This window comes from Xenopus laevis, chromosome 5L (assembly GCF_017654675.1).
Source record: "Xenopus laevis strain J_2021 chromosome 5L, Xenopus_laevis_v10.1, whole genome shotgun sequence".
In the NCBI taxonomy this organism is placed as follows: Eukaryota; Metazoa; Chordata; class Amphibia; order Anura; family Pipidae; genus Xenopus; species Xenopus laevis.
This window is the reverse complement of record NC_054379.1, coordinates 148,168,729-148,195,997: the sequence shown is the minus strand read 5'-3', so window position 1 is coordinate 148,195,997 and position 27,269 is coordinate 148,168,729. Positions and strand designations below refer to the sequence as shown.

The 27,269-nt window shown below is 42.7% G+C and overlaps 2 protein-coding genes across 6 annotated transcripts in view; one reads left to right on the top strand and one right to left on the bottom strand.

Moving 5' to 3' along the window:
* The window catches only part of kidins220.L (kinase D-interacting substrate 220kDa L homeolog), a 116,008-nt gene extending 102,161 nt beyond the window's left edge, over positions 1 to 13,847 (top strand). For all 5 annotated transcript variants that reach the window (XM_041563541.1, XM_041563540.1, XM_041563539.1 and 2 more), the window contains 4 exons: positions 4,346 to 4,483; positions 8,708 to 8,806; positions 9,388 to 9,612; positions 10,669 to 13,847. In XM_041563541.1, coding sequence (XP_041419475.1) covers positions 4,346 to 4,483; positions 8,708 to 8,806; positions 9,388 to 9,612; positions 10,669 to 11,913 — 1,707 coding nt within the window. In that variant the 3' untranslated portion in view covers positions 11,914 to 13,847. The remainder of the gene's footprint in view (positions 1 to 4,345; positions 4,484 to 8,707; positions 8,807 to 9,387; positions 9,613 to 10,668) is intronic.
* Positions 62 to 26,862, bottom strand: id2.L (inhibitor of DNA binding 2 L homeolog; the record flags this gene model as incomplete). Its single annotated transcript, NM_001088433.1, is given in 4 exon segments — positions 62 to 84; positions 24,035 to 24,719; positions 25,760 to 25,817; positions 26,442 to 26,862. Coding segments are annotated over 2 exon segments (402 nt in total). The 5' UTR covers positions 26,790 to 26,862.
* Between the last annotated feature and the right edge of the window lie 407 nt (positions 26,863 to 27,269).

The following is a 27,269-nucleotide window of genomic DNA, read 5'->3' as shown; positions in this document are numbered from 1 at the left end:
TATTATCATCTAAAATGCAGGGCCATTTTTTATATATAGGGGGTTGGCGTGTGTCTGTGTGTGTGTGTATATATATATATATATATATATATACATATATATATATATATATATATATATATACATATATATATATATATATATATACACACACACACACACACACACATATATATATATATATATATATATATATATATATATATATATATATATATATATATATATATATATATATATATATATATATATATATATATAGTGAAGGGAAAAACCGGCACTCACGAAAATGTCATCAATTATGCCTGGGTGCAGTCCTTGTTGAAGTTTGAATGTAAAGCTGGAAATGGAGATCGCACTCACAGGTCTTAGAAGTGTTTAAATGTCTTTATTCAGTGGACAATCGCTGACGTTTCGGCTGATACGACAGCCTTTCTCAAAGTGCCATTTTGAGAAAGGCTGTCGTGTCAGCCGAAAAGTCAGGGAGACAGCCATTCCGTAATTCGGAGCTTTCTGGATATCGGGTTTCCGGTATATATATATATATATATATATATATATATATATATATATATATATATATATATATATATATATATATATATATATATATATATATATATATATTAGCATGTTAGCATGCAAGAGGCATTTGGCAACCATCCATTTCTGCAGGATGAGCAGTTTACTGTCATTTCTTTCCATACCTAGCTCCATCTATCTTAAAAGTGCAGATCAATATCTCCTCGCAGAGGCAATCATTTCAAAATGCATTAACATGAATTCTTTAGTTCGGTATCGAGAAAAGCAAGCTCCTGCCATGGGGCACATTCCATTTCTCATCGTCTTTCTTTCTATTTATTTTATTTTATTTTTTTTGAAGGGCTTAGAGGGAGCCGATGCAGAGACAGTATATTCCATGCAAATGTGTGAAGCAATTTAGGGAGAAACTTTAGCCGTTGAAAAGAACATTTGTCAGTGTGTAAGCTGCTCACGGGGCCGTTCGGCTGCAAGGCATGATGAGATGTACCTGTTTTGATTTGTTTAAGGCAGATTTGCATTGCTTTATGGAAGGCAAAAAGAGATAAAGCTTTTAAGAGAAATTCTTTAGAACACATCGGCGATTGGGGTTTTTACCACTCCATTTAAACAGCTGCATTCTCTGTTGAATATAAATACCGACCATTTCTCTTTTTCATACAACACCCGAATGCTCAGAGAATTACTTCACTTAACTAAAACGCCAATTACTCAACATTTTCCCAGGCTTTTTTTGGCATCCCCTGCAATGTTAGTTTTTTTTTCCCCTTGTAAAGTAGATAATACAGAATCCAGCAGTATAAATGAAGATGAATATTTATAAGTAGAGAGTGTGTGACATGTATCTCTTGGCACTTTTAGAAAGTGTCCCCCGTTCTCAGCCGTGCGTTGGAATGAAGAGATCTGACAACAGGCATGGAACCAAGATCCGTACCGAGTGTTCTGCTTGTCATTAACAGATAGTCTTCATTTCTCTCTAAAGGCTAATCTTTGTATAGTATCTGTGACAAACAAAAGAGATTATTGGAGAGAGAACTGGTAGAGGAAAGAACAAGCCAGAGAATTTGCAAGAGATGGAGGAGGAAACTGAAGAGTGAATAGAACACACAAGATAAGGAATAGAGAGAACAGAATGGTGAGAAGAGGGGAGGTGTAATGGAAGAAAATGAGAAGAGCACAAGAGAGCACAATGGGGGGGAGCACGCTTGTAACAGTAAAGACCACAAACTAGGGGTAGATTGATCAAGGCTCAAGTTTAGTAAAGTCCTTGATTGCAAATGATGTGCTGATCCATGTTGCACAACTCAAGATTTTGCAGTCCTGACTTATAATATAGTAAATCCAACTTGAACCAACTGCCCTCTCTCTCCAGCTCATATCTATCCAGCTACCACTGAAATCAACAGGTATTTGATATTTAGAGAAACCGTTCAGTGTGAGAATAAAAACTGGGTAAATACATTGGCTGTGCGAAATAAATAATGTTTCTAATACAGTTACTGAGGCAGAAATGTCACCTATAAAGGCTGGAGTGAACGGATTGCTACCATAATAGCCAGAACCCTGCTTTGCAGCTCTAAACAAGACCATACACACACATAGATTACCATACGTTTCATATGATATCTGGTGCATGTATGGTGGGCGACCAGTATTGGGAAAAGCTTTGGATATCCGTCATCTCATCGATCTGACAGGATGGAAAATTCTGTTGTTTCTTCCCTCATACCTGATGATTCAGCGCTTACCATTTGTAGAAAAAAAAACAAACAATGGTAACGTGTATGGCCACCTTAACTCTTGAGCTGGCCATAGACACACAAAGAAATTTCGTTTTGTACGATTTTCGGACTGTGTGTGGAGTGTCCCGGCATTTTTCGTACCATGGTGATCGGTCGTTTAGTCGATTGGAGAGGTTAAAAGATTTATATCAGCTACCGATAATATCTCTGACGATATCAATGGGTGACTGTCACCACAATTTGTCGGACATAACTTTCGTATGATTACTGTTATGGCCAGAACATCATCTGATTTGTTCTTTTACTACTTTTATTTAATCTGAATGGTTAGTTGCAGGTTGGAAGATTGTGACGTACGATTGTTCCACAGATATGAGGCTAAAATCCGCACATCTATGGCCAGCTTAATAAAGTCAGTGACTTGAAGGGGGGGCCACATGGGGCATAACTGTCTGAGTGAGTTTGCTTTTGATCTTTAGCATGCAGGTCAGCTTCAAAAGCAGATATGACCTATATAACCCCCCCCCGAGTCAGTGATTGGTTAATGAATGATAACCAATCATAGAGCTGAAAAGCAGGAAGCAGTATTCTGACCATTATGTTAGACATCCAGTCACTCCAGATGACATTTTGGCTAACTAACTCTATTAGAAACATAATTTATTTTGCACAGCCTATATATTTACCCTGGTTTTATTTTTACACTGAACAGTTCCTTTAAGGATTTGTTTTCTCGAAAACCTGAATAATCATTGAGACGTTGTCTGACTCAAATGGGATGGAATACTGGGATTCGAGAAAATGACCTCAAATATTTAAGTAATACTTCAATCGAACTGGATTCAGAATCTTTCTTAAATACAGTCAGACTAGAGGAAAATCACAACTAAGTACATGACAGCTATAAATAAGATTATTAGCAAAAAAAAAAAAAGCATTTGATTTTTGGTAAATGTGTCCCTTAGTGTATCTTCATTGCGAATGACCTCTGACTTCCAATATCCTTTATCCATATACAGTTTCCCAGAGTTCAGCTATTGATATTTCCTAGGGAGCATGTAGCAAGTTATCCTCCTTGGCTTGTGCAGTGATTTAGCTTTTCCACTCCCATTTTTCCCCCCTTTATTTATTGTTTCAGCCACTTTCATATTTAAGATCCCACTATTTTTATGTACTTTATTTTGTCAATAACTGTGTTGAAGGGACCAGTAACATAAGTAGCTGCTGTGCTACATTCCATATTATTCCCTATGATTAGAGTGCAAGCTTGCCTGTGCTACATCCCGTTGCATGACTAACCCTAGGAATTAACAGCCGGAGATTGAAAGTATCCATGCAAGCAGAGCGGCTTGCCAAAGCTGTTTGTTATTTAGATGTCTTGGACTGAGCTTTTCTTGTTCGAGAGCATTCTTTACTTAAATACTCGCTCCTCTTGGCTCTGGTCCCAGTAATGAATTCTGAGCTTCTGTTTTAGTAGCACAGTTATAAATATCTTCATAACTTTCTCTTCCAAACGGAGTCTCTCAAAATTAGTGGGCTAACGCCGGATCTGCATGGAACTCTCCATAAATCCTTTCATTCCGTGCTTTAGTATAAATTCTGTGTATATAGGCAAGGGCATGAATGAAGAGAAATGATCGGTTTCTCGATTGAGGGCACTGAGCAATTTAGCTGGCTGCCAGTTGGCTTCTCCCCACCTTGCCCATAGGGTGTTATTCACTGGTTTGGGTGAATGAACAACACATGATACTAGGAAACCAGCAAATGAAGACATCTATTGCTATCTGGCTATGGCAATCACATTCTTTGAGCTGCTTCTGTTTTGTTATGGTGAGGCAAAATGACAGTTATTTCTGTCATAAGCAGATGTCTACATTTTTGGAGCTATAATGTCCTGATTCTGCCATAACCACCGTTCTCATTGATGTTCCCTTACACAACCTTAATCGCAAGTGCCTATTCAATAACCACATTGAATGCCACTTTGTTTGTTTTGTTTTCTTGCTAAACTCCTAATGCTGTGTGTTAACTTAGTGTTTATTATCTCCCTCCCCAATATGTAGGGTACCAGCAGCGGCGTAGCAGGAGCACACACTTCTGTGTTGGCCTCCATGAACGTGGACGCTGTGTGCGAGAAGCTGAAAAATATAGATGGGATTGATCAGAGTATGCTGGCTCAGTACACTGCAACCATGCGCAAGGTGAGCAAAGTCTGCCGGCAGCATTTCTGCCAAATATATTTATGTATTATGATACTGTCATGGGAAAACATGTTTTTTTTTCAAAACACATCAAGTAATAGTGCTGCTCTAGCAGAATTCTGCACTGAAATCCATTTCTCAAAAGAGCAAACAGATTAATTTATATTTGATTTTGAAATCTGACATGGGACTAGACATATTGTCAGTTTCCCAGCTGCCCCCAGTCATGTGACTTGTGCTCTGACTTGTGCCCCAGTCACTCTTTACTGCTGTACTGCAAGTTGGAGTGATATCGCCCCTTCTTCCCTTCCCCCCCCCCATCAGCCCATCTGCAGAACAATGGGAAGGTAACCAGAAAACATCTCCCTAACACAAAATAACAGCTGCCTGGTAGATCTAAGAACAGCACTCAATAGTAAAAACCAGGTCCCACTGAGACACATTCAGTTACATTACGTAGGAGAAACAACAGCCTGCCAGAAAGCAGTTCCATCCTAAAGTGCTGGCTCTTTCTGAAATCACATGACCAGGCAAAATGACCTGAGATGCACCTACACACCAATATTACAACTAAACAAAAGACACTTGTTGGTTCAGGAATGACATTTTATATCGTAGAGTGAATTATTTGCAGTGTAAACAGTGTAATTTAGAAATAAAAACTACACCATAAAAATCATGACAGAATCCCTTTAAAGGAACAGTTAAGTGTAAAAATAAAAACTGGGTAAATAGGCTGTGCCTATGACGGAATTTCTGATGCATGCTATGCCTTCTTTTCTTTGCTATATTTGGACGTGTATCTTCCCTTGTCTTGATTATTTGTTGTAAATTGCTTGCTTTTATTCACTCAACAAACTACCAGAATTAAATAAAATAAAAAAATAGGCTGTGTAAATTAAAAAATGTATCTCATAACGTTAGTTAGTCAAAAATTTAATGTATAAAGGCTGGAGTGATTTGATGTGTAACATAATAGCCAGAAGACTACTTCCTGCTTTTCAGCTCTCTTGGTTTCCACTGACTGGTTACCCTGGTTACCAGGCAGTAACCAATCAGTGACTTGAGGGGGGGCACATGGGCCATAACTGTTGCTTTTGAATCTGAGCTGAATGCTGAGGATCAATTGCAAACTCACTAAACAGTTATGTCCCATGTGGCCCCCCTTATAGTCACTGACTAACTCAGAGTTAGAGAGCTGAAAATCAGGAAGTAGCTTTCTGGCTATTATGTTAGACATCCAGTCACTCCAGCCTTTATACATTACATTTTTGTCTAACTAACTATATTAGAAACATTTTTTCTTTTGCACAGCTATCTATTTACCCAGTTTTTATTTTCACACTGAACTGTTCCTTTAAGGGGATGAAGGCATGTAATATAATGTTACCAAGCCCTAATGTGGCTAAAGTATGTATATTTTGTCTTTGCCATATCAATCTACTGACGTAGACGATCCATTAGGTAAATTAGTACTGGATTTGTAACTTCTGGTTTAGAGTGCCATTATAAGAGATACAAAATGAAACCGATTCTCTTGAAAATTATTCAAAATCCAGACCAAAAATCCTAACTGGTCTATAAAGCATAAAACCAGCTAATAGAAATGACTGGTATCTGATTGGTTACTATAGGTCACTAGACCCAGGCAAACATTGTACCTTTTATTATATTACTCCAACATTTAGGGTCGAATAGTAAATTCGAATTTTTGGAAAAAAAAATGTTGGTGTCAAAATTCACACATTTGAATTGTAGTCCCCCAAATCGAATGTAAATTTGAATGTGAGATTTATCACACCTCAACCATGAAAACAGTTCTAATTCGACTATTTGCCACCTAAAACCTGGCGAGTTCATTTACAAGTCAATGGCAGAGGTCCGTTGACCCATTTGAGGATGTTAATAAGCTTCCTGACATTCGAGTTTTTTTTCCGGAGGAAAATTCGATTTGAATTTCGTTCTAATCGAATATGAATTACATTTTCGGGTTGTTCCCATTCGAACTAACTTTAGACGATCATCATTAATAACCTCCTAGTCAAATTGTGAGAATTTACTAGAGTAAAAAAAAAAAAATCACATAATTTTGAAATTCGACCTTTGATAAATAACCCCCTTAGGGTAGGGACACACTGGGCGATTTGGGGAGATTTAGTCGCCTGGCGACTAATCGCAGCGACTTTTCTTCCCGAATGTCTCCCCTCACTCTGCGCCTGGATAAAATGAAAAGTCGCCGGCGCTAATCACACACGGCGATTCGTTTTCCGAAATCGCCCGAAGTTTCCTCGTGAGGCCGCGTGTGATTAGCGCAGGCGATTTTTCATTTTAGCCAGGCGCAGAGCGAGGGGAGGCATTCGGGGAAGATTGGTCGTGGAAAGTCGCGGCGATTAGTCGCCAGGCGACTAAATCTCCCCAAATCGCCCAGTGTGTCCCTACCCTAAGTGTCCTTCAGAAAGTTTTAACATTAGGGGGATTCGGTTACAGAGTAAAGGTGGTCATACACGGGCTGATAAAAGATGCAGACAGATGGATTTGGCAGATTATTGGCATGTGTATGGGGCCCTCCAACATGCTTCCCTGACCACAATCTGGCCAAAAATTAGCCAGATGTTGATTAGACAGGTTAAAAAAATCCCGTTGGAGCTGATCACAATGGTTCATTGATGCAGCCCTTGCTCTGACTGCCTGTATTCCTGTCGTCATGTTCCAGTCCTAGGGCCCAAACGATAGGCTCAGCCCAATATTTCCCACTGCAAAAGATCTTCTTGAGTGGCAACCACACCAAATGAGAAGATCTTCAGGTGTATGGCCAGTTTAAGACTATAAGGATCAGGGCACACAGGCAGATTCAGGGAGATTAGGCGACAAATCTCCTCTTCTTCGGGGCGACTAATCTCCCCGAACTGCCTCCCCTGCCTTCACGCCAGCTAAAATGTAAATCGCCCCGAAGAAAAGGAGATTTGTTGCCTGGCGACTAATCTCCCCGAATCTGCCTGTGTGCCCTGACCCTAATAGTGAATAATCTTTATCCACAAGGAGCTATTTTCATTACGTGATGTGGGGCCAGGGCCGGAACTAGGGGTAGGCAGAGTAGGCACGTGCCTAGGGCGCAAAGCCGGGGGGGCGCCAGGCACGCACCTCCTCTGTCGCCTACCCCCAGTCCGGTGCCCGACTCTATGAACTTTTTGCGGCTTCTTGCGCTCCTGCGCATGCGCGCGAATGTATATCTCGGCAAAGCACATTCGCGCCAGTTTGCGCATGCGCAGAAGCGCAAAAGAAGTAACAACTGCAGCTTTTCTTGCGCATGCGCACGCGAGCGCCACCTTGCGCATGCGCACTTGGGCTCAGCCGGCAATCCGTATATACATCAAGAAGAAACCGTGCACATTGCATATGACTCACAGCTCAGATATAGATAATATAAACTGGGTATTTGCACCAAGCAGGCCTACATTTGTGCTTCCATGTACCACCACAGCTGGTGAGGTTTAGATCTTCATACAGGGTCTCCGCAGTGAAGGAACGCACCATAGGATTATAGGCAGTTTTATGTTTTTTTATGTATTAATGAAAAAAGAGTATCCCTGTAGCAGTATTTGCTTTATTTCAGTGCAGGAAATGGTAAAAAAAAAAATTTTTATTAACCAACATACATCTCCCGGAGCGTTCATAAAAGTGGAAAACGTGCCATTGGCTCAGCATTCAGGGTCACACTATAAACCTCAATTTACTAATGGTCCACGTTTTTATTATGTCATAAAGGAGCTTTGGCTAAATGCAAGCAATTTGTAATAAGACGGTCTGTCTCGTTCATGGCGAGGAAGGGCTTTAACTCTGAATAAATGATGTTGTGAGTACTTGAGCCAACACTGTTGCTAACTGCCCTTTCTGAAAGCGAAAAAGCCTTCATGTTGCTCTCATTTGGTTGCACTGGAAGGCATACCCTGGTCTTGTAGTGCCTTCATCTTTAAACTGTATATAAGAGACTTCTTCCCCAGTATACAGTAGAGATGTGCAAGGAGCGTCAGCCTACAGGACAAGACAGGCTTCAAACCTGGAAACAGACTTAGCATTTTAGTATCATATTATGTTGGTAATACCTAATATTTATTATGTATGCTACTGCATAACGTTAAGGATAAAAAGCCATTGATGATTGGCAGGTATATGCCCATAATGCAATGCCATACACATGAATTTATATTCTCTCCCTTCCTGCAGGCAAATATCAATGGGCGGGTTCTGATGCAGTGCAGCGTGGATGAACTGAAGAAAGAAATGAGCATGAACTTTGGCGACTGGCACCTATTCAAGAGTGCAGTAAGGGGATCCCCAATTTTTTTTTTATTGGTTCTGCTGTTAGACACAGTCCTATGATCAAATCAGAAAGTGTTAAGTGTCCCCTAGACTGAATAATCTCACCATACCAGAGGACCCAGCACCAATATTGGGACTTTAGGTGCATGCTCTTTGAGTCTCCAGCTAGTTACAGCTTCTGGAGGGTGAAAGTGTGTCTTCTCTTTGTCAGTACAGCTAGTAGATACTTATAGGCTGCTCACTTGTATACTTGTATAATGGAATGAAGAGAGCAGCCAAAACTCCAGAATAAATAGCAAAATGTATATAGGAAATTTGTATTCACTGGGAGGGGGTGCTAATTGAGTAGCTAAGTTTATTGTTGCCTGATTGCCACGCCACCATCTTACTTTTACATCCCAGATGTGTTTCGCACATGCGCAGTGTACTCAAATCAGAAACACTTGTACTGTTCTGTGCCAGGCTCAGTGAGGGATGCCTGGGCAGTAATGGTAAGGTGGGTAGCCCTGTAAAGGGGAGAGGTGCTGTATCTTTCATTCTCAGATGTGCTATTTAACAGTACGTGTGTTTTGTTCTTGCTCTAGCTTCACGAAATGAGGAGCTCTGATACCCAAGTGCAGCCTGAGGATACCCGGATGGCCGGTGAGCCCAGCAGAATGGCGCCACGCAGCGAGGTTAGCAGGCACCCCGTTTCCAATACAGAGCTTCCTCACACTGAATTGGCCGGTCAGAATTATGACTTCAGCTTCAGCTTGGAAGATCTGAACGCGCTTGGTTTTGAGGAGTCAAATCGTGGCGTGGGCTGGCAGGTACATCTCCAGATCTTTCATTCTTTCTGGGTTTTATGAAATATACAAATATGCATGAATAGAATGAGTCATAAGTGTAATAGTGGGTGCCATGAATTACCCCCCCTTTTTCTCCTGTGCATTCTTTATACAGTCCAAGTATGTCCCAAAGAATTCTTATTTTAGAACAGTGATCCCCAACCAGTGGCTCGTGAGTATCATGTTGCTATGGATGTTGCTCCAAATGGCCTCAAAACAGGTGCTTATTTTTGAATTCCAGCTGTGGGAGCAAGTTTAGTTTGCATAAAACCCAGTTGTACTGCCAAACAAAGCCTCTTCCAGGCTTCCAGTCCACATAGGGCTACTAAATGGCCATTCATAGACCTTATTTGGCACCACCCAGGATCATTTTTCATGCCTCTGTTGCTCCCCAACTCTTATGACATCTGAACCTTGCTCACGTGTAAAAAAGATTGGGGACCCCTGTTTTAGAACATTGTTTCAACGTAGGATGTTTTACAATTTCGACATATTTGCAAGTTTATTTCCCAGAGGCTTGTCCCCATCACTAACAAGAGGCCTGTTTTGTTTTAGCAGTTCTTCCCCTCTGGTAATAGTACAGATATGGGATCCATTATCCGGAAACCCATTATCCAGAAAGCTCCGAATTACAGAAAGGCTATCTCCCATAGATTCCATTATAATCAAATAATCCAAATTTAAAAAAAAAAATCCTTTTTCTGTAATAATAAAACAGTACAATGTACTTGATCCAAACTAAGATATAATGAATCCTTATTGGAAGCAATACCAGCTTATCGGGGTTTATTTAATGTTTACATGCTTTTCTAGTAGACTTAATGTATGACGATCCTAATTACGTAAAGATCCGTTATCCGGAAAACCCCAGGTCCTGAGCATTCTGGATAACAGGTCCCATACCTGTACCACATTCAGCACTTCTGTTACTGTGTTGCCTCGTAATGTTTTTAGCACTATGTTTTATAATAATGTCTGTGATTTTGCATTTGCTGGAGATAAAGAACATTATCTGTTCTTCTTGTATTCATTTTGCAGGGACGGCCACACAGGACACCAAGTCTTTCCAGTCTTAATTCTCAAGAATCCAGTAATGAAATCACAAAGCTCACAGACAAAGTGCAGGCGGAATATAGAGATGCCTACAGGGAGTACATTTCCCAGATGTCACAAATTGAGGGTGCCGTAGCTTCTGCCAGTGGCCGGTCTTCTCCATTAAGTTCCGGTGGTTACTACATAGGGCAGAGCACATCAGTGAGTTCTATTTACTCTAGTTCAGAACAGGACAAAATGAAAGAAGGGGACTCAAAGCATGAAGAAGGGCGGAAACCATTTCTGATGAAGAGAACGGATGTTGCTGACTATACATCATCAACTGTTTCCACTACTGATGCTTCTCCACTTGATCCTATTACTGAAGAAGACGAAAAATCTGATCATTCGGGATCTAAACTTCTGCCTACCAAGAAACCAGCTGAGAGAACTAGTCTCTTCCAGGCAACGGATTTGAAACTGAAAGGAGCCGGATTACGTTACCAGAAACTTCCAAGTGATGAAGATGAGTCTGGGACAGAAGAGTCTGATAACACCCCTCTCCTTAAGGATGAAATAGACAAAAAGACAGATGGCAATCTGGATAAGAAAGCAGGAGAGCATGCCTCTGAGCCCATAATGGCCTACAGTAAAGCAAAGGAATACCTTTCAGATGCTATCCTGAACAAGAAAGATTCTTCTGACTCTGGCATGAGATCCAATGAAAGTTCTCCAAATCACTCTCTTAATAATGAAGGAGCAGAAGATTCTCAGCTTGAAAAGACGAATCTAATTGAGCTTGAAGATCCCCACTTACGAGGAAAAAGGGGAATACCCAACAGTCTGAGTGGCCTACAGGACTCAGAAATAGCACGCATGTCCATCTGCTCTGATAAGAAGAGTCCTTCAGAAAGTAGTCTCGTTGCCAGCAGTCCTGAGGAGAACTGGCTTTCAAGTCAGAAGACCTTCAATATGAACCGTACTCCGAGTACAGTGACCCTCAACAATAATACTGCCTCTACTAATAGAGCCAACCAAAATTTTGAAGAGACAGAAGAGGCTAAATGTGATTCTCCAATCATAGTAGTCCCTGGGTCAAGTCCTGTTCAAAATGAGAACCTGAAGCGCTTGACTCACAAGCGAGGACAACGTGCGGGATACAGCCGGCTGGCCAAAGAAGCTTCAGAGCTGAATACTGTGGCTTCCTCCGACGCAACTGGCTTTGCCGAGGAAAGAGAGAGTATCCTTTAAGCGGAGAATCAGAAGCCCATTTGTGTTCCTACCATCCATTTTTCTTTAACTTCCATTCATCATTTTTTGCCAATCTCACTCAAGCCTAAAAATTTTCACCTATTGTGATCCTTAATTTTTTTTCCGCGATGAACTAGAAAGTATTCAGATAAAAGAATAAATTTAAAAAAAAAAAGCTTGTGATGGGCTGTAGCTTAGCCTCACACTGAAGCCTGAGAAAAAGGAATGAAGAGCATGATGAGAAGAAGACACAGTCATCCTTTTATTTTCTTCAAACCCTCTAGGCAGAGCTTTAGAAAATATCACTATAGCCAGTAATATCCAAACTTTCAAATAAAATGTATATCTGGTTGCCAAAATATCAAATTTCTACTTAGGGGTTGGGCTTGGACATTGTCTCCCTCCCTATGAAAGACGGGGCGGTAGATTTACTTTGGAATCCAACAGTGATTGGGATGTTTAAATCTGATCAGATTGGATTTGAATGAGAACAAGTCCAAATGACTTGACTTAGCTCCATATTGATTTATTGTACTGGAAAAATGTGTCCCTGGCCTCGATATCCTAGAGCAGTCATTCTGAGATAACGAATAGGCTATGAGCAATGATACATATTGATTAGGAAAATGGCTGAATAAATTGATTCTTCATTCAGTCTTTGGTAAGTCTGCCCCTAAGTCTTGTTTTAAGCCAGAAGAACCTAGTTTCTGTTGACATTTTGCCTTGTCTTTGTTAGCTCCATCGGATTTCGTTGATGTCTTCGTTGATGTCACGCATTGTCAAGAGTTTGAACACAATTCAGGAGCTTTTTGATTTGTAACAGAACCATCACTGGCACTACTCATGTAAGGGCAATGACGCACTTGATACTTCTAAGCCTGGTAGTGCATTTCAGAATCAAACACTTCCGACTGTGGCTCCTAAGTGCTTGAATGGGAAGAGCCCGGAACACTCTTGTGAACTGAATGGGAACGTAGCTCTTTTCTGGTGGCCTGCAAGTGTTGTTTGTGTCATAGCCCTTATCATCTTGGCTTTGCCTTCTTTCCCATCCAGAGGCTTCCTGTTCTTTATAGAACAGTGTTGTGCAAACCTGTTGCAATTCAGTTAATATTAAACCCTAAGTGTACGGGGGAGGGATGTTGTCATTGGGTAACAGTACTGCATGCCATAATGTGTAACCGTATTGTGTTAGTGCCAGGACTGCATGCGCCTGACCTCAGTCTTGTGAGAAAAGGGACCTTGCATGAGAAGGACCTGTCTCTAGCCTGTGGCTTGTCTTTGATAAGGAACCAATATGAACTTGCTGTTTGATGTGTTTTTGACATTTGCCAAGAGTCCCTCTCCATGTCTATTATCTAGGGAGCAGGGATGGGCGAATTTGACCCGTTTCGTTTCGCCAAAAATTCGCCGCCGGCGAAATGTCGCAGACGCCCATTAAAGTCTATGGGCGTCAAAAAATATTTGTCGTGCGGCGAAATTATTTTGTCGCGCGTCTTTTTTTTTTTTACAAGTCTATGGGCGTCATTTTTTCGGCGAAACGAGGCGAAAAAATTCGCCCATCCCTACTAGGGAGGGTTAGACATGCAACAAACTAGTCTATCAATGTCTGATTAAAGGAGAGAGCTAGTACTGTCAACCAGAAGTCCTCTACTGAGTAGTGCTAGTCCAACCAGGCCAGGAGAAGTTGGACTTATCTTGCAAAGCTCAGCTGATACTGGAGCATTTACAACAAGAGGAAAATAAGTAAGGGCCGTAGCAGTGAAATTCACAGTAATGACAGTATTTGTGCCCTGTCGCTCTGCTGGACACAATATGTTGTGATGTTGCCTGTAAGTTACACTTGATGGAAAACTGTATTTGATATCAACAACAAAAAAGTGTATTGTGTACATGCAATATGTTGTTCCGTGCAAAATAAATGCTGCTGAAAATCTCTCTGGTTTCTCTGCTTCTGTTTAATGCTTATGGCCAGGACTGGAAGGTGCAGATATTTGTCCTAGTCAGTGTAGCTGAGCATGTGCCGCCAGTCTATTCCCTGTGTGTGGCTCAGAATATTGCACCCTGCCTGGAAGAACCTTTTGTAATCGGTCCCCAATAAAATAAATTCCATGACCCCAATCCTTCCCGACACTCAAATGCTGACCCTCATAACCTGTAAATCAAACCATCATCTCTCTGGCCACCAATTGTTATGGACCCGTCTGGGCTTCCCCATACCCCTTTTCATTGTGGCCCTGAGTCAAATCCGTAAAGGAAAACTATACCCCCAAAATGAACATTTAAGCAACAAGTATGTTTTAAGTAAATCTTGCCCTTTTACATCTCTTGCCTTAAGCCACCATTTTGTGATGGTCTGTGTGCTGCCTCAGAGATCACCTGACCAGAAATACTGCAGCTCTAACTGTAACAGGAAGAAGTGTGGAAGCAAAAGACACAACTCTGTCTGTTAATTGGCTCATGTAACCAAACAAGTATAGTTTGTGGTATGTTTGTGTGCACTGTGAATCCTGTGATCCCAGGGGGCGGCCCTTATTTTTTAAAATGACAATTTTCTATTTATGATTACCCAATGGTACATACTACTAAAAAAGTATATCATTATTAGGGACTTTCTTTCCTAGCAGATGAATTAGAGCTCACTCAAATAATTGGTTCTAGTACAAACAAAATCTAACAAAATAACTGCCTTTTGCACAAATTCTGCATGTAGAGAGACATGATGTCTGGTGATTTTAATAGAGTGAGCTCTAATACATCTTCTAGGCAAAAGGAGCCCCCCTATAAGATATATTGGATCTAACTGTCAATGAATATCTGACACCCAACTCCTGAATGAAGACAGAATGAAGAGAAACAGATGCTGAGAGAGGAATAGTGAACATAAACTTGATTACTTCAGAAATGGTACATAATATTTAATTGATTGTATTTAGAAAGTTACTTATTTCAGTATGCTGAAGCTTATATTACATTTTAATTTTGACGATAGTTCCTCTTTAAATGTTTTTATTTTTCTCAAAAAAATAATACAATGGGTGCCTATGTGAATACTATGGGTGCCTATGTGAATACTATGGGTGCATATGTGAATACCATGGGTGCCTGTGTGAATACCATGGGTGCCTGTGTGAATACTATGGGTGCCTGTGTGAATACCATGGGTGCCTGTGTGAATACTATGGGTGCCTGTGTGAATACCATGGGTGCCTATGTGAATACCATGGGTGCTTGTGTGAATACTATGGGCACCTATGTGAATACTAGGGGAACCTATGTGAATACCATGGGAGCCTATGGTGAATGCCATGGGTGCCTATGTGAATACCATGGGCGCCTATGTGAATACTATGGGCGCCTATGTGAATACCATGGTTGCCTATGGTGAATGCCATGGGTGCCTATGTGAATACCATGGGTGCCTGTGTCATACCTCCCAACATTTTGGAAGTAAAAAGAGGGACATTTTTTTTCTGCACGTAGCGCAGTAATTTGTTTGACCACACCCCCTAATTACCATGTTTGTTTTACAAAATTTGGCAGGTTATGAAAGTTTGAAAATATTTCTCCTTATCTAAACTGTATTTTTGTGTCTCAAAATTGTTACAAAGTATCTTATTTGCACCTGTTACCTGTTCTGGGCTCTCTGCTAAAAGCCAATTAAGTGAGAAATTTTGTTTCTTTTTCTGGCTGTTCAGTGCAGAGAAAAGAGGGACTTTCCAGTACAAATGAGGGACTGCGGGTTGAGCTGTCAAAAGAGGGACTGTTCCCCCGAAAAAGGGACAGTTGGGAGGTATGCCTGTGTGAATACCATGGGTGCCTGTGTGAATACTATGGGTGCCTGTGTGAATACTATGGGTGCCTGTGTGAATACCATGGGTGTATATGTGAATACTATGGGTGCTTATGTGAATACTATGGGTGTATATATGAATACTATGGGTGTATATGTGAATACTATGGGTGCATAAAGCTATAGCTGTGTGTGCCCTTGGGTGCAGAACGAGAGCAATAACACCCAACTTATCGCAACCTCTGTCCATTCGTGTTCGCTTTAGTCACTGCTGTCTGTAGTTTTCATGTCCCATTATTTGCTGTTTCAATTTTTTTGGGGAGGAAATGGCACTTTGGAGCCGCTAGTAACTTTGGAATATAAGTGATGTTTTCCCTGCTCTCTTGGCTGCCAGGCTCTGGCTCATTTTCTGATCTGCTTTCTCCCCGAATATAATTATATTAATTTCTCATGTCACACTCTGTAATTCTGCGCCGCTCTCGCCTGTGATCACATTTTACTTTATTTATTAACACCCTTGGGTCATTTTCCATTACATTGCTCCTCTCCCTCGCTTATAATTGTTTGATGTGTGATGTATGGCTTGCATTATGCAGCGCCCGAGCTCTTCCTCGCTCCTTTTTATCCAACGTTTAACTCGGGCACTCGGCTAATGAAATGTCTGCCTTGGTTCCATTCCGCTGCATTGCGTGATGTGGCCACATAGATGCTCACGGACTTAATGGAAGGATTCACCAGCCAATCATATACAAAAGAATCGGGTATTGGATTTAACGCTACACGTCCCTTGGGGTAGAATTAATACCTTGTCAGTGTTACTGTAAGAGAAATCTTAATGGTTTGTTTCTATTTCTTACCAGTAGGTGGCGAGCTACACTTGCACGATGCAGCAGCTTATGGATAGACAGAAGATGGGGAGCAGGTATTCGGTATTTACCTCGACTATTCAGTATTATCAGTCAACAGAAACGATTTTGCTGCCATATAACTGATGTGTTGAATTGGTGACGGGCACCTTGTTATACGGGATTTAAAAGCTTAAAGGAGAGTGATATTCTGAGTCAATTTGCAATTGAATTACATTTTCCATTATTTGTGTTTTTTGAGTTATTAAGCTTTTTATTCAGCAGCTCTTCAGTTTGCAGTGTCAGCTATCTGGTTGCTAGGGTCCAAAGTACTCTAGCAACTGTGCATTGATATGAATAAGAGACTGGAATATGAATAGGAGAGGCCTGAATAGAAAGACAAATAATAAAAAGTAGCAACAACAATACATTGGTAGCCTTACAGAGTATTTGTTTTTAGATGGGGTCAGCGACCCCCCATTTGAAAAGTGTTAGCAGAAAAAGGCAAATGATTCAAAAACTATAAAAAAAATAGTGCAGACCAATTGAAAAGGTGCATATACTAAAAGTTAACCACCCCTTTAAGAAATGTATTAGTAAGCAGGAAGCCTACGTGTTACCTGATACAATTGACTGAGTATCTCACTGAATTATGTCCTGTGTTACTCAAATAGACTCCCTTGTAATTTTTTTTTATAGTAAAGACATTTTAGGCCATTCCCCCACATCCATCCCACCCATGTCCACTGATGTATGTCTGACTGTCCGACCTCCTCTATACACACTCATATAGGAAACAGTATGAGCACTTGATGTGTCACATGATCCCCTGGGGGGAGAACCTGCCATGTAATGTAAATACTGCATTTGTCTTAATACAAACATCAGCACAATCACAACAAACAGCACTTTGTACATAAGTCCTTCCAGTGTTGCTTTCATATGACTTCTGATTAGTGAACTGTCATCTTTCTATGGCCATATTTGTATGGTTCCAGCATGTGTCTTGGTTTGTCACAACTACACAGAGTACTTGGGCTGAAGGTTCTGCAACTGAAGGATGAGGATGAGTTCCTTCACCGCTGTTACTATAGGCACCATCTCTCCCTACTATACCTGCTATCCCACAGTCACACTCCCTCCTAGAGACTATTATCCCACTGTTACTATAGACACCATCTCTCTCTACTATACCTGCTATCCCACAGTCACACTCCCTTCCCAGAGACTATTATCCCACTGTTACTATAGGCACCATCTCTCCCTACTATACCTGCTATCCCACAGCAGGCCCGGACTGGCAATCTGTGGGTTCTGGCAAATGCCAGAGGGGCTGCTATAAGGTGCCATAGTAAGTCAGTATTTAGTGGGCTGGTGGGGGCTGTTTGGGCCTCTGTGTGGGCTGATTGGGCCTCTGTATACCAGAAATGCCAGGGCCTATTTTAATCCTCAGTCCGGACCTGTCCCACAGTCACACTCCCTTCCCAAAGACTATTATCCACTGTTACTATAGGCACCATCTCTCCCTACTATACCTGCTATCCCACAGTCACACTCCCTTCCCAGAGACTATTATCCACTGTTACTATAGGCACCATCTCTCCCTACTATACCTGCTATCCCACAGTCACACTCCCTTCCCAGAGACTATTATCCCACTGTTACTATAGACACCATCTCTCCCTACTATACCTGCTATCCCACAGTCACACTCCCTTCCCAGAGACTATTATCCCACTGTTACTATAGACACCATCTCTCCCTACTATACCTGCTATCCCACAGTCACACTCCCTTCCCAGAGACTATTATCCACTGTTACTATAGGCACCATCTCTCCCTACTATACCTGTTATCCCACAGTCACACTCCCTTCCCAGAGACTATTATCCACTGTTACTATAGGCACCATCTCTCCCTACTATACCTGTTATCCCACAGCCACACTCCCTTCCCAGAGACTATTATCCACTGTTACTATAGGCACCATCTCTCCCTACTATACCTGTTATCCCACAGTCACACTCCCTTCCCAGAGACTATTATCCACTGTTACTATAGGCACCATCTCTCCCTACTATACCTGTTATCCCACAGTCACACTCCCTTCCCAGAGACTATTATCCACTGTTACTATAGGCACCATCTCTCCCTACTATACCTGTTATCCCACAGCCACACTCCCTTCCCAGAGACTATTATCCACTGTTACTATAGGCACCATCTCTCCCTACTATACCTGTTATCCCACAGTCACACTCCCTTCCCAGAGACTATTATCCACTGTTACTATAGGCACCATCTCTCCCTACTATACCTGTTATCCCACAGTCACACTCCCTTCCCAGAGACTATTATCCACTGTTACTATAGGCACCATCTCTCCCTACTATACCTGCTATCCCACAGTCACACTCCCTTCCCAGAGACTATTATCCCACTGTTACTATAGGCACCATCTCTCCCTACTATACCTGTTATCCCACAGTCACACTCCCTTCCCAGAGACTATTATCCCACTGTTACTATAGGCTCCATCTCTCCCTACTATACCTGCTATCCCATAAATAACCATGATGTACACATTGAATGGATTTCATGCATTAAAACAGAACATTTTACAAAAACCCTGAGGTGTGTGCCAATAAAAAACGGATTTTTTTATTTAAATATAATCAGCAAAGCCCTGCAATATGCATTTATTAGACATGTCTCTGAATTCTCAGTTGGTCTGTTAACCCTAGACTATGCTCTGACACTTGTTTCATTAAAGTCCATCTGTACTGAGCCTCAATAGCAGCCATGCACACAGCCAGATTGTTACAGGCAGTATCAGTGCTGGGTAAGTAAATACACATTTGCACACCATCGGCAGTTTCAGGATTTGCACACAGGTGCAAGGAAATTCTGGGAAAACCAGTACTGGGCTCTACTAGGAGGAAGGCTCTGGAGCCCTGCAGCTTTGGTCTTAGTACTTTAAAGTATCAGCGAGAGGGAATGATGCTTCAGGCACACACCTGCGCTTGGGGGGAGAAATCCTGCAACTGTCAGCTAGTAATTAGGGTGGAGCAGGTGAGCCCTTTAAGCAGAGGCACTTATTACAAATGGATACTGGAAAATGCGAACTATCTTTAGCACTCACTACCACTACTACTGTCTTCTATTGCTACTTCTGGTGCTGCTTTGATATTTAATTTCTACTTTTTCTGGTAAGTAAAAAAGGGCTTATTTCATCCACCTTCCCCATCTCTGGTTATAGGCTGCAAGCTTCTAGGCCCAGGAATTTGCCATTTTATTTTGGAAGCTTTACAATGCCGTTTAACTCTTGCCCTGGGTGACTGCCAATCATAAACGGTTTATTGCCGGCTTGTTTTCAACACCACACTGAAAGGGTTAAGTTTAAAGGGAGCTGCCCTGTTCTATGTCAAAGCTCTTCTGGCCGGATCTGAGAGCACAGGCAGCCCTGTATGATATCTGTCTCACAGCAGAGCTGTAGGAAATGTGGCTTTAGTCTTTTCCTCCCCAGGAAACATCAGCCTAAAAATACCCTGACACCAGCCCAGTGATCTGATGTGTGTGATTAGTGACACTGTCGGTGCACAGCCAGCAACATAGTCTGATTGAGAGCAATCCTTCCGGCATGAGAGAGGTTAATATTTCTCAGCAGCAGCAGCAGCAGCTCAGTTCCTGGGTGCACTTCACCAGCGGGCTGCTAGAGGGAGCCAAAGAGCTGTTAAAGTTCTGGCCAGGCACTTAACGTGCCTCTTGCACTAGAAAGTGACTTTCACTTGTGTAAAAGTATGTTCTCTGGTCGCTCTCATAACCCCTATTGACAATGAATGTGTGATATATGATCCCCAGGCCAGCCACAAGGAATACTACTAATTATTGCGCCTGGATTAATTAACCATGATAAAAACTGCCTAGATTAAGTGTCACATCCCCCACCCATTCTCATAAGGTTGCTGGCAGTTGATAATATCTTGTGCCAATATACTAATCTTTATTTGTATATCAGGGGGTTGTAAATCAGCTAAACCAGAGGTCCCAAGCCTTTTTTTTTTTTTTTTTTTTTTTTTTTTTTTTACATGTGAGCCACATTCAAATGTAAAAAGTGTTGGGGAGCAACACAAGCATGAAAAGAATTCCTGGGGTGTCAAATAAGGGCTGTGATTGGCTATTTGATAGCCCCTGTCTGAACTGGTAGCCTATAAGAGGCTCTGGCTGGCAGTACAATGGTTTTTATGGAACTAAAATTTGTCTCCAAGCCTGGAATTCAAAAATAAACACAACATCCAAGGGGTCGGTGAGCAACATGTTTCTCATGAGCCACTGGTTGGGGGTAGGGTTGCTACCTGGCTTTTATTTTAACGACCTGGCCTGTAAAAATGATGGTTGATCCCAATGTTATTAATAGGGAAAAAAGATAAATATATATAGGAAGGTCGGTATTATTTTTTTCCAGAATAGGTGGCAACCCTAGTTGGGGGTTACTGAGCTAAACAGTATCCAGCACATCCCCCTTTCATAGAGAAGATGAAGGGTTAATGCATAGCACTTAAAGGACCAGTAACATCAAAAAATTAAATTGTTTTAAAGTAATACAAATATAATGCAGTGTTGCCCTGCACTGGTAAAACTGTTGTGTTTGCTTCAGAAACACTACTATAGTTTATATAAATAAGCTGCTGTGTAGCAATGGTGGCAGCCATTCAAAGGAGAAAAGGCTCAGGTTACACAGCAGATAAGCTCTGTAGAACATAATGGTGTTATCTGTTATCCACTATTTAGCCTGAGCCATATAGACTTTTTTCAATTTCTGCCATTGCTACACTGCAGCTTATTTATATGAACTATAGTAGTGTAACAGATCAGTTTTACCAGTGCAGGGCAACACTGCATTATATTGTCGTTACTTAAAAACACTTTCATTTTTTTGGTGTTACTGTTGCTTTAAGGAGCCAGAAGCAGCCTTGGAAGGCAATAAATATAAAATATATAGACTGTTGCACTCAATAATCCAGGGCATTTATAACACTCAGATGTTCTTGTTTGTTTGGGCTTCAGGCTGTGCTGATTGTAGTTCAACCACAGGCTTTTAAAAAAATATATATAGTTTTAAGTCCCCTTTAAATCTTAAAAATGCTGCAGGAAACACTGTATCCGAAATCTTTGTTGATAATTCTCCCAGAGATGAATACAGATGTATCAAGTGCTAATAAATACAACAATGTAACATGTAGAGGGGAAATGTGCATTAGACACTGGGCAGCCAATCAGGCCTCTCCTTTTCCAGTCTCTTATTCGAATCAATGCATGGTTGCTAGGTTAACTTGGACCCTAGCAACCGGATGGCTGAAACTGCAAACTGGAGAGCAGCTGAATAAAAAGCTAAATAAGTCAAAAACAATAAAAAATGAAAACCAGTTGGAAATGGTCTCAGAATATCAGCCTCTACGTCATACTTAAAGTTAATTTAAAGGTGAAGAACCCCTTTAATAGGTGTTGTGTCTTTGCAAAGTGCCTGGTGAAGCCTCATCTCATGGGCGCAGCGCTGCCCCTGCAGTTACATCATTAGCGCAGACAATGAGCGCACTGAGCTCCCCTTTGTTATTGCTGATTGACTGATCTGGGAGATTCCATTGAATGTAAAGCAGCGGTACAAAGGCTCATCATATAGATCACCCCCCCCCCCTCCGACATGTGGAACAGACCCGAGGAATGAGGAGGGGGGAGGGGCCAGTAATTACCGTGAGCGATAGGAGATGCACCTACAGATGCCACGTGACAAGAGGTTCGGGTGCAGCTGAGCTTGTGTTGTGGGTTCAGAGCGGTCAGTGAGTGTTTGTGTTAGTTCAGCGCTGCCCCGGCTCCCCGGTCTCTCACACGAAGGGCAAGACAAGGGCAGCAGCTCCAGACTGACTGGCGCCTCCCAGACACCTGTTCCTCTCAGGTTAAAGTGTTACACACACAGGTGAGCTGCTCCCTTTCACAGTAAGAGTCCTCTCAGCAGCACAACCCCCAGCCTCCGCGCTTAACCCATTCCTCACTTCCCGCACACAACTTTACTTACTCTGAGCTCTGCTCCTCCGGGGATATAAATGGATTTGGGGGGTCATTGCCCCAACTCTGATCTATTATAAGGGACACTGTTGTGTTTGTGCAGACCTATGTATGGTGGCACCTAAATGAAGCCTTATGCCCCCCTTGTATATAAAGATTAACTACTAGAGCTGTAGGTTTAATGTCTCACAAATTCTATAGCCACTACTTGTTCCCCTCACTGATACCATGAACCCTACTGTACCCCTGCCCTTCTATTGATACTGTAGTCTCTAATATATACCCCATGCCCTCCCTCATACCATAGGCACTTTTGTACCCCTACCTCCTTTACTAATACCATAAGCAATACTGTACCCCTATCCTTCCTGATCCCATAAGCACTACTGTACCCCTATTCACCCTAATACTGCACCCCTACCCCCTTCACTGATCCCATAAGCACTACTGTACCCCTACCTCCTTCACTAATACCATAAGCAACACTGTACCCCCTATTCTCCCTAATACCGGTACCCCTACCCCCTTCACTGATACCCTGGACACTAATGTACCCCTATTCTCCCTAATACTGTACCTTTACCCCCTTCACTGATGCCATAGGCACTACTGTACCCCTGCCCTTCTATTGATACTATAGTCTCTAATATATACCCCATGCCCTCCCCGATACCATAGGCACTACTGTACCCCTATTCTCCCTAATACCGTACTCCTACCCCCTTCACCAATACCCTGGGCACTACTGTACCCCAATTCTCCCTAATGCTGTACCCCTATCCCCACTGATGTTACAGACCCCCTCATGCATGTGCTGTAGAGAAACATTGTTTTCTGTAACATTCCAGCACTTCTTCCACTTCCCGCAAGTCTGCATTGTATGTTTTTCTCCTAAAACTATTCAGCTAAGCGAAGCATTATAAAACCCCCAAATATCCAGCCAACAGGGAGAATGGGATTTCAGTGACCGCTAATATAAAAATATTTATTTTTGGTCAAATTCCAGCGCTGGACAGTAACAAGTTTATACAGACACTGCTCAGCCCTGAGCGCAGCCCAAGCGCAACTGGTACAGTGACATCCCTCTCAAATGGGGGGCAGATTGTTAGGGATTAATTGCACAGCTTTAAGCGCTGAGCTTCTAGTGCACGTGTGGCTAACTTTTCGTCCGGCATAGATGCTGAACTACAACTCGCAACACCCTTCCCATCTGCCATGTTGTAGTTCAACTTCTGTACCGCGCAAGTGCCATGTCATTAATGAGATCTACCCCACCGCTCCAGTCTACCTTTAATTCCAAACCACAGTTCATTACTTCCAAGTAAAGGAGCGACCCCCCTCCCTTCTCTCCGCGCAATTTTGCGCACATTCTCATCACCGCGACAAAAATGTAGACAACGTTAATCAATTCACTTCCATAAACACGATCGATTTATTCTGTATAAAAAAAAAGGCATTTACAACCAAACTTTTATAAAAAGTCTAGCGTGATGCGATCATTAGACTCGTGCAGAAATAGCACCATCTCTGCCACTGTACAAGGGGGGAGGGGTGCGGGGCAAAATAATAACTCCCAATAAAGAGTTAAACAATGGGCTCTATGTACAACAAAGGAGCATTCAGTCCGGGGTGGGAAGGTTTCAAGGTTTTCTGGTTTTACACTTCGAGCAAAAACTGAAATAAGTTTCCCGATCTTCTTCGCTCCTTTTATCGCCCAAAAAGTCGAATGCGGTTGCGGCAAGTCGCTTCCTTTTCCTTTATTAAAACGATCAGTCCCCATAGTTAGGGGATAATTGTAGCGCAATCCTTCCCCGTGTAAGAAAAGGTCATTTATAACATTAGTAAAGTCTCTTCTTCATAAATAACTAAAAAGCGCAGTCCGAGGAGCTCTGATTGGAGAATAGGGAGAGGGGGGGATGGAAAGAGAAGGGGGATAATAATATATATATATATTTATATCTGGATAAGTCTTTTTTATTTTCTCTCCAGCCGCCTTGAGTGTGTGGCCCCCTCCCTGTGCGAGTCCCAGGAGCTGGCTGAACTGCAACACTCGGATAATGAAGTGAGTCGTTGTAGTCGTCATGTGCAAAGGGAAACAGTGTGAACACCTGCAAGACATTGAGGAGAAAGAGAGGATTTAGCGCAGGGATCAGGAGACAGACTGGCGCCAGTGAGGAAGCCACACGGAGCATTAGCCAAACACTCACTGGGGCAAACCCATTTGGCCAGATGTACTCACACAAGCTCCGCATTAACCCCAGCCTGGCTGGAAGACATTCATCACAGCCACAGATCATACATTAGTATTATTTTACAATGCAGAACATTCCTTAACCCCTCTAAGCCTATCAGTTCATTCTTTGCGAGTAAATCAGCGACCCCCTTTCCAACTGACCCCGCGCATTCTTCTTAAATACCCCCTTAACATCACGCTGCACTGGGGGCACCTAGAACTAAATTCCCCTAAGGTGGGTTTGTATATAAACTGATGGGCAGCCCCTCTACTGTGCCAAACAGCCTAGCCCAGTTTGAGGTAGAGCTGGCAGTTTGAGGCAGAGATGGCAGATAGACCCAGCGAGGCAGATGTTAAATGGGAACATATGATACAGATTGGGTGGGGGAGTGCGAAGCCATTTCTCTCCCTCTCGTGGATCTATTTAAGTGCAATGAGTGGAGGCGCCAGTCTGCTGCCTTGTACCAATTATTTGATTAAATGCAGTCACTTTTAAAAACAAACGATGGCAGAATCCCACCAGCAGCACATTTAGGGTATTAGTACCCCCCACCACCACCAAACAGCCCTCCTCATACCCAGGCCTGGGGTCACTAACCCATTCAAAGTGCAAAGTGATTGGGGCTTGATTTGCTTTGCCCTAATGCGCCAGTAAAGCAACTTCAGTCTACAAATCCGCAAATACTTTTAGCTGAGCAAAGGGGCCAAGTGCTGACCCTCCTGTTACTGAACTACAACTATCAGCAGCTCCTGAACTACAAACTATCAACTGCTCCTGACAGACACATACTAGAGTAGTAAGAGAGTAGTAGTTTTACCGCAGCAGTTGGACACATCACTCGCACCCTCACAAATGGCAGCTGGCACCCACTTAGTAACAATGATCTCATTTAATGAAAAAAAGTCTAAACTCACCATTTTAAGGACAAAGGGATTTGCTCTCGTCTGTGAACTCTGAAGAGAATTCAGCCGCCTGGAGAAGGAGAGAGAGAGGGGCACATGAGTACGGGCACTGCCAGGGGGCACGGGAGGGAAAAGACGGGGGTGTAGATGAAGCGGCCAGAGCAAGAGAAAGAAAACGTGTGTGGGTAGAACTGACAGGTGGGTGTTGGGCAAAGAATAAAGGTGATATGGGGTGAGGACTTTAACTAAAGTCAATGGTGCCAATTGGCATAGTGGGGTAGAAAGAAGGACAGACTTACTGTGATTGGACATTAGTGGGAAGGGAAGGCATTTCTAGGGGCACAGGGCACCAACTTTAGATGAGTCTAACAGGCAGGGTGTATGGAGAGCAAAGGGTGGCATTAAGGGGCAGTGGGTAATAGAGGGGGCAGTGGGTTTGGGGAGTAGAGGGAGACCAGTTTCTAGGGCAGGAGGGAATGAATTTTTGGTAAAAGTTGAGTATGGAGGGAAATGACTGGCACAGTGAGGGTAGTATATTCGGGTATGAGATGGACAGGGATAGGAAGAGATGTCTGAGCATACAGTACAGAGATAGGAGGGCTGGGAGAGGACAGGGGTAGATGGGTAATGGCAGGAGGGCTGGAGAGGACAGGGGTAGATGGGTAATGGCAGGAGGGCTGCAGTTGGTCGTTACCTGTAGGGACAAGATGCTGATGTCTGTGTTTAGGGGGGTCAGGGGGGTCCTGGACGTGTTTCCTCCCACTCGGGGGAGATGATGGAGACTGACGATGCTGGGGTGGGAGTCGAGTGTGAGCTGCAGGTCCAGGATATAGTCGATGACGTGCTGGAGGATCTCCATCTTACTGACCTTCTTGTTCTGGGGGATACTGGGCACGAGCTCCTTGAGTTTCGAGTAACAATCATTCATATTGTACAGGAGGCTCATCGGGTCATCCACTGGCGTTTTGCTGCGAGCTATACCCAGGCTGTGCTCGGTGAGGCTGCTTTTCCGTACAGACCTTACTGGGCTAAAAGCTTTCATAGTACCGCTTAGATATCGATCCGCACGCGCCTTAATATCACCGTGACTAAGCCCCGCTACTGCCGCACTCCTCTCCTACTCCGCTCAGAATGAGTCCCAGCCGCTCTCTCCTCCGCTTTATAAACTGCCCACGGCAGCCACTGACAAGTAGGCGTGGTCCCTGCCTCCTGATTGGCTTGAAGCTTTTGCGCTGAATCCCCATTCTCTTCCGCGTTCTGTACCAATGAGCGATGACCGGAGGCGTGGCTGCCCATCCCAGCTGTGCTCCTAAATTGCTGCTCTCACCGCTTGGCGCAGGGTAGGAATGTCCCGCTGGGTGCAATGATCTAGCTGGGGCCACCAGGGCAGAGGGTCACATGCCACAAAACCACTGAGCTGCTGCTGCTGCTGCTGCTGCTGCAGAACCTCTTTCATTATTGAACACAAAGCTGCTACTGAACTACGATTCCCAGCATCCTCTCTGTGATCAGTGAAGGAATT